Source organism: Scyliorhinus torazame, chromosome 1 (genome assembly GCF_047496885.1).
Source record: "Scyliorhinus torazame isolate Kashiwa2021f chromosome 1, sScyTor2.1, whole genome shotgun sequence".
Classification (NCBI taxonomy): domain Eukaryota; kingdom Metazoa; phylum Chordata; class Chondrichthyes; order Carcharhiniformes; family Scyliorhinidae; genus Scyliorhinus; species Scyliorhinus torazame.
In genome coordinates, this window is record NC_092707.1 from 57,862,973 (window position 1) to 57,879,568 (window position 16,596).

Consider the following 16,596-nt stretch of genomic DNA (forward strand, 5'->3'; position numbering starts at 1 on the left):
GACATCAAAGCAGCATTTGACCAAGGATGATATCAAGGAGCCCTAGCAAAATGTAAGTTGGTGGGAATCAGGGAGACTCTCCATTGGATGGAGACGTACCTAACATAAGGAAAGATGGCTGTGGTGGTTGGATGCCAATCATCTCAACCTCAGGACAACACTGCAGGGGTTTCTCAGGGTAGTGTCCTAGGCCCAGCCATCTTCAGCTGCTTCAACATAAACCTTCCTTCCATAATAAGGTTAGTAGTGGGAATGTTTGCTTATGCTTGTATTGTGTTCATTCACAATTCCCTCCAATACCAAAATAGTCCATGCTTGCATGCATCAAGAATTATTTAGTAATTCTGCCTGTGATTTGAATACTCCAAATATGGGAGGAAAATTCCTTTAATTTATGTCTGATTTTATTTCACTTCAGGTTATTGCAGACATGCGAGAAAAGCGATATGAAGATGAGGGAATTGGAAGTAGCTACATGTTCAGGGTAGACCACGATTCCATTATTGATGCCACAAAGTGTGGCAATTTTGCCAGATTTATCAACCATAGCTGCAATGTAAGTACTTATTTATAGAATAAAGTGTTGAAATTTTAACATGGGTCTTTTCATATGTAATGGATTTGACTTGAATGTTTATATATTATAATCTAGAAACTTTATCAAATGATCACTAATTTACTAATAGTTAACTCTGCCAAACTTTGAAATGTAAATAAAAAATCTTGAAAATACTCAGCAGACAAGGCAGCATCTGTCAAACTTTGATTTGCCGAGTCCACAATCAGTTATATGCAGATTTTTTTTTGAGACAGCAATAGATTGACACAACTTTGCAATTTTTTGCTATAATAGAAGTGACACAAGTAGTTGCATTTCTTGTAATAATCTACTGAAATGCAATTCACATGTCTAAGCTGCTGATACCTAATTGGAACCTGCTTTCTGTGAAACCTGAACCGTATATTTTACTTTGGTGTCATACAACAAAATTACTCCTTGACGTCTGAGCTCAAGTTTAAATTTTAACTAAGCCAGAGGCTTTTACAACACATCTGGAATCAATTGAATTTACTTTTAAACTTGAATGTTTAACACAGCAATGATTTTTTTTAGAAATTATTGGTGGATATTCTCTTCATGTTGAGAGAATAGTATTGGGATTAAAGAAATATCTGCTAAAACTGAAAGGGTCTTCTACCTCAAATCTTGGCCTAGAAAGAAAACCTAGACACAAATTTATTTTTTGAAAATGTTTTTATTGAGCTTTCATATTTTATATCCAACAATTTATGAATTACAAAATTGCGCCAAAAACCAACACATATATTCACAAGCGAGTATCTTCACAACTGTGGCCGTGACCCATCACTTTAGTCGGCATACATATTTTACATTCCCAAATATGGCCGTCACACGTATTTACAGGCAATTATTTACAATTTGGTTTGGACCTTAGCTTGCCCTCGGACTGATCACTTGCGGCTTTGTCCCTCCTGCTTGTCCCTCGTGTTCCTTTTGATTGTCTTCACCCCCCCTCCTTCCTTCCTCCCCTGCCCCCTTTTCTCCTCGTCCTCCTCCTTTCCTCCTCTTTCCCCCTCCCTTTCCCTTTCTAGACACAAACTTGATGACGAAAACATTGTACTATCCTTCCTAACTGTGAATTATTTTTCTTATAAACAGCCTAATTGCTATGCAAAAGTTATCACAGTGGAATCGCAAAAGAAGATAGTGATTTACTCCAAACAGCAGATAAATGTGAACGAGGAGATCACGTATGACTACAAATTCCCCATTGAAGATGTGAAAATTCCATGTCTGTGTGGAGCAGAACACTGTAGAGGAACCCTCAATTGAAAGGGTCTGATCCGAGATGCTCCATTTGAGAGCAGTAACCTAGATGTGGTTGCACTTGCCAAACCAACAATTCGCACTTCTGCTGAACCTAAGGCTAAAACGCACATCAGTGTTGGGACTGCATTTAGGATTCAGGTGCTCTTCCTCTGGAAAGAAAGGTGTTTACCACTTTGTGTCACAGTAAACTAGTACAGTACTAGTTCTTCCTCCCAGGTCCCATGCAGTGGAGCAGGGTCCCCACTCTTCCTTTTGCCTAAGTGAATGCTGCTACTTTTTCTTTTGAGTTCTTTTATACATTAAAAAAAGAGAAAATGCGAAGAAATGGCCATTGAATACTTGAAAAGATTTATGGTTTGCAGCTGAAAAGACCTTTCTACGCAAGTAATTAAAGTAGTTGATGGGAATTTATGGCCTCCGCAGTAGCATCTTGTATGTTTAGCCTAAGTTTGGTGCTTTTTTAATGCTTTATTCCCCATATTTTCCTTTACATATTTTAATGTTAACAATTTTTTGCAAATTGTAGATACGCTGGCTTAGCAAATTTTTATTTTTGTGCTAATGCACTAGGGTTGGCCTATGGAGGCTTTGTGCACTATTTGCTTACAGACTTGCACGTGACTATTGGTAATCACCTTCTCTGTATAAAATTCCAGGGTTTTTTGTGCTCTAGTGGGTATCCCTAGCCAAGAGAGCTCTCTTCCTGTTGTTTATATTGTACAAAATAATTTCTATCTACAGGAAAAAAAAACACAAAAAAACTTTCTAACCTCTGACAGAATTTTCACAACAAATTTCATTTATAATTTTTGTGAAGTTTTCAGGGATCATTTCGAACATGTAAACATTTAAAAAACGTTTTTTGAGCTCAATTTTCATCTTGTACATAGCGCACCCGGGTTTCTCCTCTCTGAACATTGTTTCTTGTGGAAACATATCCTTTCAAATAAAATAATTTTGCTGGTTCCTTTGTACTTCAAAAGCTTGTAAATAATTTATTAAGAAAGTGAATATTGTAATTTGGGTTGTTGAAATACAACTCTGACTAGAGGAGGCAAATTTAAAAAGAAATGTTTAACAATGAGCTGGTAGCAATTTTTTCAGCTTGTGTCAAGCTTTGTATCATGTAAATTCTGTATAAATATTACCTCTATCAATTACCTAGATTTATTGGAAGCATTAAGGAATACAGTGAAAATGTTAAAAGGTCAGACTTTTTCATCTCTGATACCTGCTGTGCAAATTGTATTTATTTGGAGGAAGAAAGGAGTGTACAGAAATTAGAAAAAAAGGCATCCCTTATGTGTGTGTTAGCCAAGCATAAACTGGATATCAAAGTTTTTTTTAGTTCCTCCTTAATATCCACTGTAATTTTTTTTCTCAAAAACACTGTAAGGGACACTCGGTACCTAATAAAGGGTTATTATTTTAAAACCAGCTCATTTTGCTTGTTTTTCCTAATATTGTACAGATGCTGTTATTTTAACCCTTTCACTCATAGATACCAGGTTACCAGATTTTATTTGATTGTTCCCTGGACAATATATCCTCGTAAACCAATGTGTGTACAGTAGCTCTCTGATCATCACTGTATTTAATCATTCTGGCACAAATAAATTATAATTTCTCATTGAAATCATTACTTATAAAAATATATTTATTCATAAACCTTAGATGTTTCTGTAGCTATCTTGTCACTTTTATCACTCTTTAACACTTGACCGAATACAATTCCTTGATCACTTTGCTGGGAACAAGTTGTCCTGTGACTGGTTGTAACTAGGAAGAGGTGTGTGAAAGGGTTAAACCTGAAAGTGTTTAGCCTTTTTTCTCTTTAGGAAAGTGGGGTGTGGGGGACCCGGTGAATTTCAGAGGGGTCAAGATGTGAAAAGGTTTGAAAGAACAAGAAAAACACCTGTTAGCTCTGGGGTTTTGTTTTATTACAGTTTCTGCTTTGGTGATGTAGGGATTATTTTATGCTTGCAAATTTCCAGATGGAATCAAATGAATTTTAGTGTTTTTGTTTTGTGCAAATAGAAACTGGTGTTGTCTCATTTTAATGAAAGTGAAACTGTTCTGTGGTTGTGTTTTACTTGTAAATATTTCTTCATATTTTTGTGAATTCATTACTATGTAACAATGTATGATAGTACCTTTTATAAAGCAATCCATAAATATACTGACCTTTTCTTACAGATAAACTGGATGTTGTCATTTATTCTTAAAAAGTCATTTTCTGTACATCAGGATTTGCACATATATTTGTTTCATCCTTCTGGCCCTGGGTTATGTTGTGTTATGTACTCTGGGATAACACAGGCTGCAACTGGATGCAGCTTTAACCAAAAGATACTCCAGACCTTGAAGTTAGTTCAATCTGATTTATTGAACCAGTAGCACAGTTCTCTACGAGTTCGACTCTCTGCTAACCTAAGTGTGGTTACTCTGTCTGGCTGAACCAGACTAGCTCTTAGCCACGTGCTGGAGGTGTGATACTGTACATACACCCTGACTCACTCTGTAGATGTTCCATCAGTGGAAAGAGGCGGTATGTGAGTGCCTCGTGCCTTTTATAGTGAGATGCCACCCCTTTTGCTCATTGGTCATGTCCTGTTCTCTGTGTTCATTAGCTGCCTGTCTGTATATCATTATCTGCATGCCTGCATATCATGACAGGTTAAGTGATTTAGTTTAATTACCAGATTAAACACTTGAGCTGTTTGCTGTTTCCTTTGTGTAACACAGAAGTGTAACAAAGAAATGTAACAAAGTCTCTGCTACAGTTAGAAAAAACTATTTTATACTATATTGCAAATTTAAATGGCTGAAAATGTATAAATATCACTCATTAATTAAATCACCAATATAGGTTGAGGAGGAAGTTGAGCAACTGGGAAAATCAGGGCAATATTATCTTTTATACAATTTCAGGATGGACATCTTATGGTGCCAAATAAGAAATTTAAAGAAAATATTACAAAGATTATTTTGATGCTTTAGCTGATGTACCACAGGCACAGACAGAGAAACTTGAGGACTTCAGTAATGTGAATTTTGGAATTAAAATGGAAGGAGCATGTCTTCGGGGAGGTAATTTGTAAATTGCTTCCTGCAGCCCTTTTCAAATTTCACCAGTAGATGGCAAAACACTGAATTTCAATTCTTTGATAATATTCCACACATTAAGGTTAGATTGAGCACACATGCTCCTGCAATCATCATCTTCCCCTTCTCGATGGTTATGTGCCATGTAGCTGCATTGCTGGGAGATTTCCTCTGTGTTACTTTTTTTTGCTACATCTAACACTGAAGAAATCTAACCCCGTTCTCTTTTTCCTAATGTTGTTAGAAATCAGATGGAATTTATTTTGAAAGAGAACCGTTTTTTCAACCAGTGCTGGTTTCTTGTCTTTAGTTTTGATTTACAGACTTCATACGATTTTCATTTTCTCAAGACATCCAAAAGTGATGCAGACACAATGGGCCAAGTGGCCTCGTTGTTTGTCGTAAACTTTCCGTGATTCTATGGAAAGTGTCTCTCGGCCATTAGATTATGCAAATAACCACTGTGTGCACACAGGAAGTTCCCATGAACGACAATGATTTAAATTACCAGTTTGTGTTTTTGGTGGTGTTGATGGACAGATACATGTTGGCCAGAACATTGGGAAATTTTCCCTGCTCTTTGAATATTGTCATGGGACCTTTTATGTCCTTATGAACAGTCCTTGGTATAACATTTTACTGGAAAGATGGCACTTGTAATTCTTTACAGTTTGCAGTTTTCTGACTCAACATTGCACTATAACTGGCTAGCAATAGTGTTTTGGTCCCCCCCGACCCCCCATCCTTTCCTTCTGACCAACAACACCTGACCTCAAGTTTTCCTTCTGCTGCATCCCTGAGTTTTTCACCCACATGCATCCAGCTCACAACTGTGACAATTACAATCTTTAGGTCTATCAGAAATCAATGCCAACTCTATCCCCATCAAGACTATGATTAGGTCTTTCTCAGAGCAGTACGCTACAGTTAACACACGAGGGGGAGAAGCACCAGGTTGAAACATTAGAGAGGAAATAAAAGTTGCACCACAAAGCAATGGAAGAGTCAAACAGCATTAGAATAAAAAGTAGTTCAAAAATAGTGGGATCAGACAGAGGATGAGTTCAGTGTGTGTGCGTTAATGCACAGAGGTTGACAAATAAGGTAGTATAGAGGCAATAACAAAAGTCTAGCTGAAAAAAGGGAGAAATAAGTGCAAAATATTCTATGCTATAATATATTTGGAAAAGGACAAAAGAGGGGGTTACAGTACTGATCAAAGATACTGGATGAAATTTAATGGTGTGTCCTTCCCACCATTTGTAGAACCAGTGGGTGTTCTGTGTTGCTATTCCAGAGGAGGCCCAATGTTACTCCAAGTTAATCGGGCACTTAGCTGGGTCTCCCAGTGAATTAAATCCTCAGTAGGATGGAAAGCCCACCCATGAGAACTTAAGGCCAATCAAAGGTTGGCAGCTGTCCAGTAATGGCAGCGGCATCTGGAGTGGGGACCACTGCCAGTTTTGCACTGGGGCCTACCCAGTGGATCTGCGATGGATCGTCTAAAAACAGGTAAGTCAACAGCAAACTCAGATGGTAACTTCCTGTAGTCTATAGCCTTCCCAACGCTGCGACCCTTGATCGAAAACAGAGTTCCTGAGAACAGAGGACTGCAGGCAAACAGGAGGGTTTGCTGAATGGCCTTCCTGGATGATAAGTCTCTTCCCCCGGCCCCTCTTCCCCTTCCCCAGACTACTGCTGCATCCACCAGTGGCAGCTGGATTAAGCCTCAGTTGATCTCTGGGTAGGAAGTCCACCCACATTTCAAACCAATTACCGAGTATCACCCCAGGAGACTCCTGCATTACCTGCCTGGTTCTCATGGACTGCCTGGTGATATCACCCATTCCTATTCTGTCTCCATATTCCTAAGCTTCACCGCTCCAAGGTCCCAGGTTTGATTCCCAGCTTGGTCACTGTGTGGAGTCTGCACGTTCTCCCCGTGTCTGCGTGGGTTTCCTCCATGTGCTCTGGTTTCCTCCCACAAGTCCCAAAAGACATGCTTGTTAGATGAATTGGACATTCTGAATTCTCCCTCAGTGTACCTGAACAGGCGTCAGAGTGTGGCAACTAGGGGATTTTCACAGTAACTTCATTGCAGTGTTAATATAAGCCTACTTGTGACACTAATAAAGATTATTATTAGCTGCGGTGTGACCACCTCTCTGAACGTGAATCCAGCTGCCGTTCAAGCTGCTGCGTCTGACAGCCCCTCCTGCGTATATGGTTTTCTAGGCCATCAGCAGTCATAGAATCATAGAACTTACAGCGCAGAATGAGGCCATTCGGACCACCGGGTCGGCACCAGCTCTTGGAAACGGCACCCTACCTAAGCTCACACCTCCACCAATCCCCTTAACCCAGTAACTCCACCCAGCCTTTTTTGGACACTATGGGCAATTTAGCTTGGTCAATCCACCCAACCTGCACATCCCTGAACCATGGGAGGAAACCGGAGCACCCGGAGGAAACTCACGCAGACATGGGGAGAACGTGCTGACTGCACAGACAGCGACCCAAGCGGGAATCGAACTTGGGACCCCAGCGCAGTGAGGCAACAGCTCCAACCACTGCAACACCCTAGAAATAGACATTTCAGTAAACTAGCTATTTCTGTCAAAAGTCTTCATTTTTCAGAGCTGTAATAAGCCAATCTTTATCTTGCTCATCATTGAGTCACTCATATCACTGGTATCAGCTGCTAACAGTCGTGAGTAGTTTAACCTCTTTTGCCGAGGAATTTTGGACTGTGCAATGAGGAATATCACTGCCCAAAGCACAGCCGGAACAGAGCATGCTTTCTATGCCAAAACTATTCACAATGAAGCCACTGCAAAAAATTGCACCTAGACCAAAGGATGACCCATGGTAGATTTTATGGAGTGTTCTTTCAATACCAGGGGTTGCTAGATTATTACATTGACTCCAAACAGCCCACCACAAGGCACCATTGCTAAAAGCATTCAAGACTTGAATAGGCAACACTGCTCAAGCAGGCCAGAGGAATGAATAGTAGAGCAGCAGAGCTGCAAGGCAGATTAGTCCAAATACTACTGTTCCAGAGACCGAAAGGATCAGTGTCACCACCTTCCATATGTTACAGGATGCACATGACTGAGCTACCCTGACATAGCTTAACCTTACTTGTCTTAAGTAAATTTATTTTATTTTACTTGTATCACTTAATTTTTACTGGTCCCAACTTGCCCTTTTGTGTCTTACTCAAATCCAAGTTGCTATTTCTTTAAAATTAACATGCTTTTCCAATTTACAGCTAATTAAAGACACTCCCGAACAGCAGTTTCTTAACCATCAATGAACATACTATTTGTCCTATGCACTGTCTTCCCATGTGAACCTAATTCGCTGCTCATTCAGTCTCCTGTTATTTGGTTGAAGATTGTTGCAAATGCTTCAGTATTATCTTGATGTTTGGGCTCCTCCATCATTCGTGATGGGGATATGGGTGGAGCCTCCTCCTCCAGTAAGTTGATTGATTATTCACCACTGTTCATAACTGGATGTGGCAGGACTGCACAGCTTAGATCTGGGGCGAAATTCTCCCCCAACGGCACGATGTCCGCCGACTGGCGCCAAAAACGGCGCCAATCAGACGGGCATCGCGCCGGCCCAAAGGTGTGGAATGCTCTGCATCTTTGGGGGCTGAGCCCCAACATTGAGGGGCTAGGCCGACGCCGGAGGGATTTCCGCCCCACCAGCTGGCAGAAATGGTGTTTGTTGCCCCGCCAGCTGGCGGAAATGGCGGTTGTTGCCCCGCCAGCTGGCGCAGAAATGGGAGCGTCAGCAGCCGCCGACAGTTTCCCGCGCATGCGCAGTGGGGAGAGTCTCTTCCGCCTCCGCCGTGGTGGAGGCCGTGGCGGAGGCAGAAGGGATAGAGTGCCCCCACGGCACAGGCCTGCCCGCGGATCGGTGGGCCCCGATCGCGGGCCAGGCCACCGTGGGGGCACCCCCCGGGGTCAGATCGCCCCGCGCCCCCCCCCGGACCCCGGAGCCCGCCCACGCCGCCTGGTCCCGCCGATAAATACCAGCTTTGATTTACGCCGGCGGGACAGGCAATTTCTGGGCGGGACTTCGGCCCATTCGGGCCGGAGAATTGAGCGGGGGGTCCCGCCAACCGGCGCGACCCGATTCCCGCCCCCGCCCAATCTCCGGTACCGGAGACTTCGGCGGGGGCGGGATTCACGGCGGCCTACGGCCATTCTCCGACCCATGACGCCCCAGATCCGTTCGTTGTGGAATCGCTTAACTTTGTCTATCACTTGCTGCTTATGCTGTTTGGCACAGAAATAGTCCTGTGTTGTAACTTCACCAAGTATTGTAACTTCACTCATTTTTAGGTATGCCTGGTGCTACTCCTCGCATGCCCACCTGCACACTTCATTGAACCGTGATTGATTCCCTGGCTTTGTGGTAATGGTAGAGTAGGAGATATGCTGGGCCGTACGGTTACAGATTGGGGCTGTATACAATTCTTTTGCTGCTGATGGCACACAGCGCCTCATGGTTACCCAGTCTTGAGTTGAAATTTGTCCCATTTAGCACGGTGATAGTGCCAGACAACACGATGGAGGGTAACCTCAATGTGTCACGATACCCTGGGCTAGTGCGGGGTAAATTCCAGTCCCAGTTGACCTAGTGTCATAACACAGGTGAAGTTAGATTTTATTTAAAATACCCAAGGTCCTTGGTTGAGCTCAATAAACTAGTCACCAGGTTTATAACTTTAAAACACAAGAAACCTTTTATTATGTACAGTATTATAATTAAATGGACTGAAAAATGTAACTATCTACTACCCATTTCCTAACCCCCCCCCCTTCCCTTCCTAACCTGCCCCACTCTCTACATACACACACAGACAAACAACACAGAGGGGATAAGGTGCTGGAAAGGAAAGAAAATATAATAATCTTTATTAGTGTCACAGGTAGGCTTACATTAACACTGCAGTGAAGTTACTGTGAAAATCCCCTCATCGCCACACAGCGGCGCCCATTCGGGTACACTGAGGGAGAATTCAGAATGTCCAATTCACCTAACAGCACATCTTTCGGGGTTTAATAAAAGAACAAGAATCTCTGATGAACTGGATGACTTCCAGTCAATGTCTTTCGGAAGTTCAACCTTTCGTTTTAATACTTCTTCCTTCTAGGTTTAGACCATAAGACATAGGAGCGGAAGTAAGGCCATTCGGCCCATCAAGTCCACTCCACCATTCAATCATGGCTGATTTCAACTCCATTTACCCGCTCTCTCTCCATAGCCCTTAATTCCTCGAATTTATCAACTTCTGGCTTAAAGACACTCAACGTCCCGGCCTCCACCGCCCTCTGTGGCAATGAATTCCACAGACCCACCACTATCTGGCTGAAGAAATTTCTCTTCATCTCTGTTCGAAAGTGACTCCCTTGCCAACAACCGAGGTTAGGCTAATTGGCCTATAATTTTCCATCTTTTTTCTTGTTCCCTTCTTGAACAGGGGTTTTTTCCAATCCTCTGGGATTTTCCCTGACTCCAGTGACTTTTGAAAGATCATAACTAATGCCTCCACTATTTCTTCAGCTATCTCCTTTAGAACTCTAGGATGTAGCCCATCTAGGCCCGGAGATTTATCAATTTTTAGACCTCTTAGTTTCTCTAGCACTTTCTCCTTTGTGATGGCTACCATATTCAACTTTGCCCCCTGACTCGCCTGAATTGTTGGGCTATTACTCCTGTCTTCTACTGTGAAGACTGACGCAAAGTACTTATTTAGTTCCTCAGCTATTTCCTTGTCTCCCATCACTAGATTACCAGCGTCATTTTGGAGTGGCCCAATGTCTACTTTTGCCTCCCGTTTGTTTTTAATGTATTTAAAGAAACTTTTACTATGATTCCTAATGTTACTGGCTATCCTACCTTCATAATTGATCCTCTCTTTCCTTATTTCTCTCTTTGTTATCTTCTGTTTGTTTTTGTAGCCTTCCCAATCTTCTGACTTCCCACTACTCTTTGCCACATTATAGGCTTTCTCTTTTACTTTGATGCATTCCCTAACTTCCTTTGTCAGCCATGGCTGCCTAATCCCCCCTCTGATAACCTTTCTTTTCTTTGGGATGAACCTCTGTACTGTGTCCTCAATTACTCCCAGAAACTCCTGCCATTGCTGTTCTACTGTCTTTCCCACTAGGCTCTGCTCCCAGTTGATTTTCGTCAGTTCCTCCCTCATGCCCCTGTAGTTACCTTTATTTAACTGTAACACCTTTACATCTGATTCTACCTTCTTTCAAATTGCAGATTGAATTCTACCATATTATGATCACTGCCTCCTAAGTACTCCCTTACTTTAAGATCTTTAATCAAGTCTGGCTCATTACATAACACTAAGTCTAGAATGGCCTGTTCCCTCGTGGGCTCCATCACAAGCTGTTCCAAAAAAGCCCTCCTGTAAACATTCAATGAATTCCCTTTCCTTGGGTCCACTGGCAGCATTATTTACCCAGTCCACCTGCGTATTGAAGTCCCCCATGATCACTGTGACCTTGCCTTTCTGACATGCACTTTCTATTTTGTGGTGCATTTTGTGCCCCTGGTCCTAACCACTGTTAGGAGGCCTGTACATAACTCCTATTATGGTTTTTTTGCCTTTGTGGTTCCTCAACTCTACCCACACAGACTCCACAGCATCTGACCCGATGTCGTTTAGTGCTATTGATTTAATTTTCATTCCTAATTAACAAGGCAACCCCACCCCTCTGTCTTTTCGATAGGTTGTGAATCCCTGGATGTTTAAATGCCAGTCCTGAACCCCCTGCAACCACGTCTCTGTGATGCCTACCACATCATACCTGCCAGTCACAATCTGGGCCACAAGCTCATCTACCTTGTTCCGTACACTGCGCGCATTTAAATATAGCACCTTTAATTCTCTATTGACCGTCCCTTTTTGTTTTCTTAGTGTGGTGGACCTTGGTTTACTGAGCCTTTCCATACACTGTCATATTTTGTGAGATGGGGACTATCGTAACCTCTCCGGAGTTCTGTCTTTTTGTGCTTTTTTGTATTCCTAAGCAGCTACGCTTCCCATGGATTACTTCACCTCTTGGTTCCCTGACTTTCCTTTCCCCCCCCCAATCTCTAGTTTAAATTCCTATTGACCACCCTATTTACGCTTTTCGCCAGAACACTGGGTGGAGAGGCTGCTCTCCATCCCAGCAGGATCCGCCTTCGGGCAATCAACAAGGCGAAGGCTATGATATCTGCCTCCGCTCCCGTTTCCAACCCTGGCTGGTCCGACACCCTGAATATGGCCTCCTGGGGACCCGGGTCCAGTTTCACATGCACCACCTTGGAAATACCCCTAAACACTTCCTTCCAGTACTCCCCTTGCTTTGGACAGGACCAAAACATATGAACGTGATTCGCGCGCCCCCCCCCCCCCTTTTCAAAAAAATCGGCTCATCCTCGCCCTCGTGAGGTGCGCTATATATACCACCTTCAGCTGTATCAGCCCCAACCTCGCACATGAGGTGGATGCATTCACTCTCCGGAGCACCTCACACCAGACCCCCTCCTCTATAACCTCTCCCAGCTCTTCCTCCCACTTTGCTTTGATCCCTTCCAGTGGTGCCTTATCCTCTTCCAGAATAGCTCCGTACACCGCTGACACTGCCCCCTTCTCCAGTCCCCTTGTCGTCAACACCTCCTCCAGCAATGTGGAGGCCGGTTCCTTTGGGAAGCTCTGTATCTCCTTCCTGGCAAAATCCCAAACCTGCATGTACCTAAACACTTCTCCCGCTCTAGCCCATACTTCGCTTCCAGCTCCCTCAATCCTGCAAACTGACCCCGAAGAAACAAATCTTTTAGCGTCTTAATCCCCTTCTCTCCCCATTTCCGAAAACTTCCATCCCACCTCCCTGGCTCAAATCTGTGGTTCCCCCGAATCGGCATTTCCCTTGACCCTAAACCCAACCCGAAGTGTTGGCGAAACTGCCTCCAGATTTTCAATGAAGCTATTATTACCGGACTCCCTGAATATTTCCCCGGAGCTATCGGGAGCGGTGCTGTTGCAAGTGCCTTCAGCCCCGACCCCCTGCACAAACTCTCCTCCAGTCTGACCCACTGAGAATCAACCCCTCTGACCCAGCTCCGCACCTTCTCCACATTCGCCGCCCAGTAGTAGTACAACAGGTTCGGGAGACCCAAACCCCCTGCCTGCCTTCCCCTCTGTAGCAGCACCTTTCTCACTCTGGCCACCTTCCCTCCCCATATGAATGAGGTAACCCTTCCCTCAATCTCCCTGAAAAAAGACTTTGGCAGGAAAATCGGTAGGCATTGAAAAATAAACAGGAATCGCGGCAACACATTCATTTTAACCGCCTGTACCCGACCTGCCAGTGACAGAGGAAGGCCATCCCACCTTGCCAGATCGGCTTTATTTAAAGTCCTATTTGAGATTGTTTTCTCTGGTAAGGTTATCTATTTTCTCTGCAGACTCAGCATTATTTCAGGTTGATGTGCCAGGCACTCACTGCTTTCAGAACAAGAGAGCAGTTATTTCACTTCAGTAAGCAAGAGAGAGAGAATTCCTTTCACTTCCAAGGTCTATAACTCTTCTGCTCAGTTCTCTCAGAAAGCTTCATGCACGAACCAATCACTGACCATAGTCTGGCAGAACGCTGTCTCTAGCCAGCCCAACTCAGGCAGTTAACCAATTCAACCGGCCCCCTCCACAAACTGGTTCCTAAGAACAAAGAACAAAGAAATGTACAGCACAGGAACAGGCCCTTCGGCCCTCCAAGCCCGTGCCGACCATACTGCCCGACTAAACTACAATCTTCTACACTTCCTGGGTCCGTATCCTTCTATTCCCATCCTATTCATATATTTGTCAAGATGCCCCTTAAGATGCGCTTGATGCCAAGGAGTCTAGTTTCTCCTCTCCAAAATACAAAGTCTGGGAACACAGTGTCCTGACAAGCAGGCTATTTCAACTTTGAATCTTCTGCTTATAGGCACATCCCAAATATGTGTTCACGGAACAAAATAATAAAAATAAAATAAAATAAATGGGAACAAAGGAAATAAACAGGAAGGACTCTAACTGTGCAGTTGTCATTCCTACTGATATTGTTATGGGCAAATGCATCTGTGACAGGTAGGTTGGTGGGGATGAGGTAAAGTATATTTTTCCCTCTTGGTGGTTCCCTCCCTCATCACCTGCTGTAGATCCAATCTAGCAGCAATGTCCTTTTGGATTCAGCCAGCTAAGTCTGTGGTGGTACCATCAAAGCACTCTTAGTGATGGACATTGAAGTCCCCACCCAGGGTACATTCTGCGCTCTTGCCACTCTCATTGCTTCTTCCAAGTGGTGTTTAACATGGAGGAGTACGGATTCACCAGTTGAGAGGGCGTGGTACATAGTAATCAGTAGGATGTTTCTTTGCACATGTTTGACCTGATGTCAAGGGACTGCATGGGGTCCAGAGTCGATGTTGAGGACTCGTTTCACAACTGCCTTCCAAATGTATACCACTGTGCCACCACCTCTGGTGGGTCTGTCCTGCTGTTGGGACGGCACACCCAGAAATGGTGATAGTGATGTCTGGGACATTATCTGTAAGATTTCCGTGAGCATGACTATGTCAAGCTGTTGCTTGACGGGTCTGTGAGACAACTCTCCTAATTTTTGCACAAGCCCCCAGATGTAACTCAGAAGGACTTTGCAGTGTCAACAGGACTGAGTTTGCCATTGTCGTTTCTGATGTCTAGGTCGATGCTGGGTGGTCCATCCAGTTTCATTCCTTGCTGACTCTTTATGGCGGTATGATACAAATGAATGGCTTGCTGGGCCATTTCAGAGAGCAGTTTAGACTCAATCACATTGCTATGGTTAGCACTGCTGTCTCACGCCGCCGAGGTCCCAGGTTCGATCCCAGGTCTGGGTCGCTGTCCGTGTGGAGTTTGCACATTCTCCCCGTGGTTGCGTGGGTTTCGCCCCCACAACCCAAAGATGTTCAGGGTAGGCCACACTAAATTGCCCCTTAATTGGAAAAAAGGAATTGGGTACTCGAAAAAAAAATTTTAACCATTAGACTAATAATTCCAGATTTTTTTATTGAATTGAAATTCCACCACCTGCTATGGTGGGATTCAAATCCAGGTCCAGAGCATTACCCTGGGTCGCTGGATTACTAGTCCAGCAGCAATACTACTGCACCATTGCCTCCCAATGTTTCAATTTATTTGGACTAAATAGAATCAATAATAATTGTTCAGGTGGCACAGTGGTTGGCACTGCTGCCTCACAGCGCCAGGCTCCCAGGTTCAATTCCGGCCTTGGGTGACTGTGTGGAGTTTGCTCTTTCTCCCCGTGTCTGTGTGGGTTTCCTCCGGGTGCTCCGATTTCCTCCCATAATCCAAAGTTGTGCAGGTTGGTGGATTTGCCATGATAAAATTGCCCCCTAGTGTCAAGGAATGTACAGGTTCGGTGGGATTATGGAGATAGGGCGGGGGAGTGAGTCCAGGTAGAGTGCTCTTTCAGAGGGTCAGTGCAGACTCGATGGGCTGAACGGCCTCCTGCACTGTAGAGATTCAATGATTCTAATTAGGCATAAATTTAGCACTTAAAGGACCTAGAATACTCCAGTCCTTTAGATTATTTTGTTGTATTCCTAAAGTAGTACTCCCCAGTGATGATTCCTCAGATTCACATGCTCAGACAAATCTAATAATATTAATTCCCCAATGTAGAAAAACGTGGAAGTTATTTTCTATAGTATAGTCATTTTTATTATGTACAACATAACATTTTTGGGTTGTTATTCCTGGTAAAAAAAAATTAAAAATGAAGGAATGCTGAGTTAAAAGATTTGGCTTGGTTTTAATGTGCAAGGTTTTAAAAAATTATAACAAGTTTGAATTGTTCAAGATAATTTAAATTAGAGAATGTATATTGTGATTAAAAATATACAAATTTCTGGTAGGATGCTTGGCGCCATGGGCTAGCTGGGTGGGCTAGTTCACGGAAGCGCAGTGGGGGGGCGAGCAGGTGATATGTTTGTTGAGGGGGGTTGGTATTGTCATTTTGTTATGGGGGGGAAGGGGGAATTGATCTGCTGACAGGGGAGGGACTAGCACTTGGAGACAGACTGGGGGCCAATGACGGTGGGCGCCCAAGGGCGGGCCTGAAGTGGTGTGGGACGCAGGCTGGATGCTGGCCTTAGAAGGGTTATGGTTGATCTTGAGGGGGGGGGGGGGGGGGGGGACGACACCCCAATCAGGCAGATCACATGAAATGTGAGAGGGGCCAGTCAAGAGGGCTCGCGTGTTCGCGCATTTGAAGAGCTTAAAGGCGGACGTGGCAATGCTACAGGAGACACACCTGAGGGTGGGGGATCAGACTAGGCTGATGAAGGGGTAGGTTCGGCGGGTATTTCATTCGAGGCTAGAGTCTAAAACCAGGGGGGGTTAGCGATTTTGATCAATAAGCGGGTGTCATTCGAGGTAGTGGCGGACTCGGGGGGGGGGGGGGGGGTAGGTACGTTATGGTGAGTGGGAAGCTGGAGGGGATACCGGTGGTATTGGTGAATATCTATGCACCAAACTGGGATGACGCGGAGTTTATGAGGCGGGTGGT

General features: G+C 44.0%; 1 protein-coding gene and 1 long non-coding RNA gene across 2 annotated transcripts in view; one reads left to right on the forward strand and one right to left on the reverse strand.

Moving 5' to 3' along the window:
* Positions 1-3,289, forward strand: part of setd1ba (SET domain containing 1B, histone lysine methyltransferase a) — a 255,841-nt gene extending 252,552 nt beyond the window's left edge. Inside the window, exons 18-19 of the mRNA XM_072495231.1 lie at positions 419-556; positions 1,682-3,289. Of these exons, the coding sequence (XP_072351332.1) occupies positions 419-556; positions 1,682-1,855 (312 nt within the window). The 3' untranslated portion in view covers positions 1,856-3,289. The remainder of the gene's footprint in view (positions 1-418; positions 557-1,681) is intronic.
* LOC140408280 (uncharacterized) overlaps positions 1-16,596 on the reverse strand; it is a 69,871-nt gene that overhangs the window by 45,811 nt on the left and 7,464 nt on the right. The window lies entirely within an intron of this gene.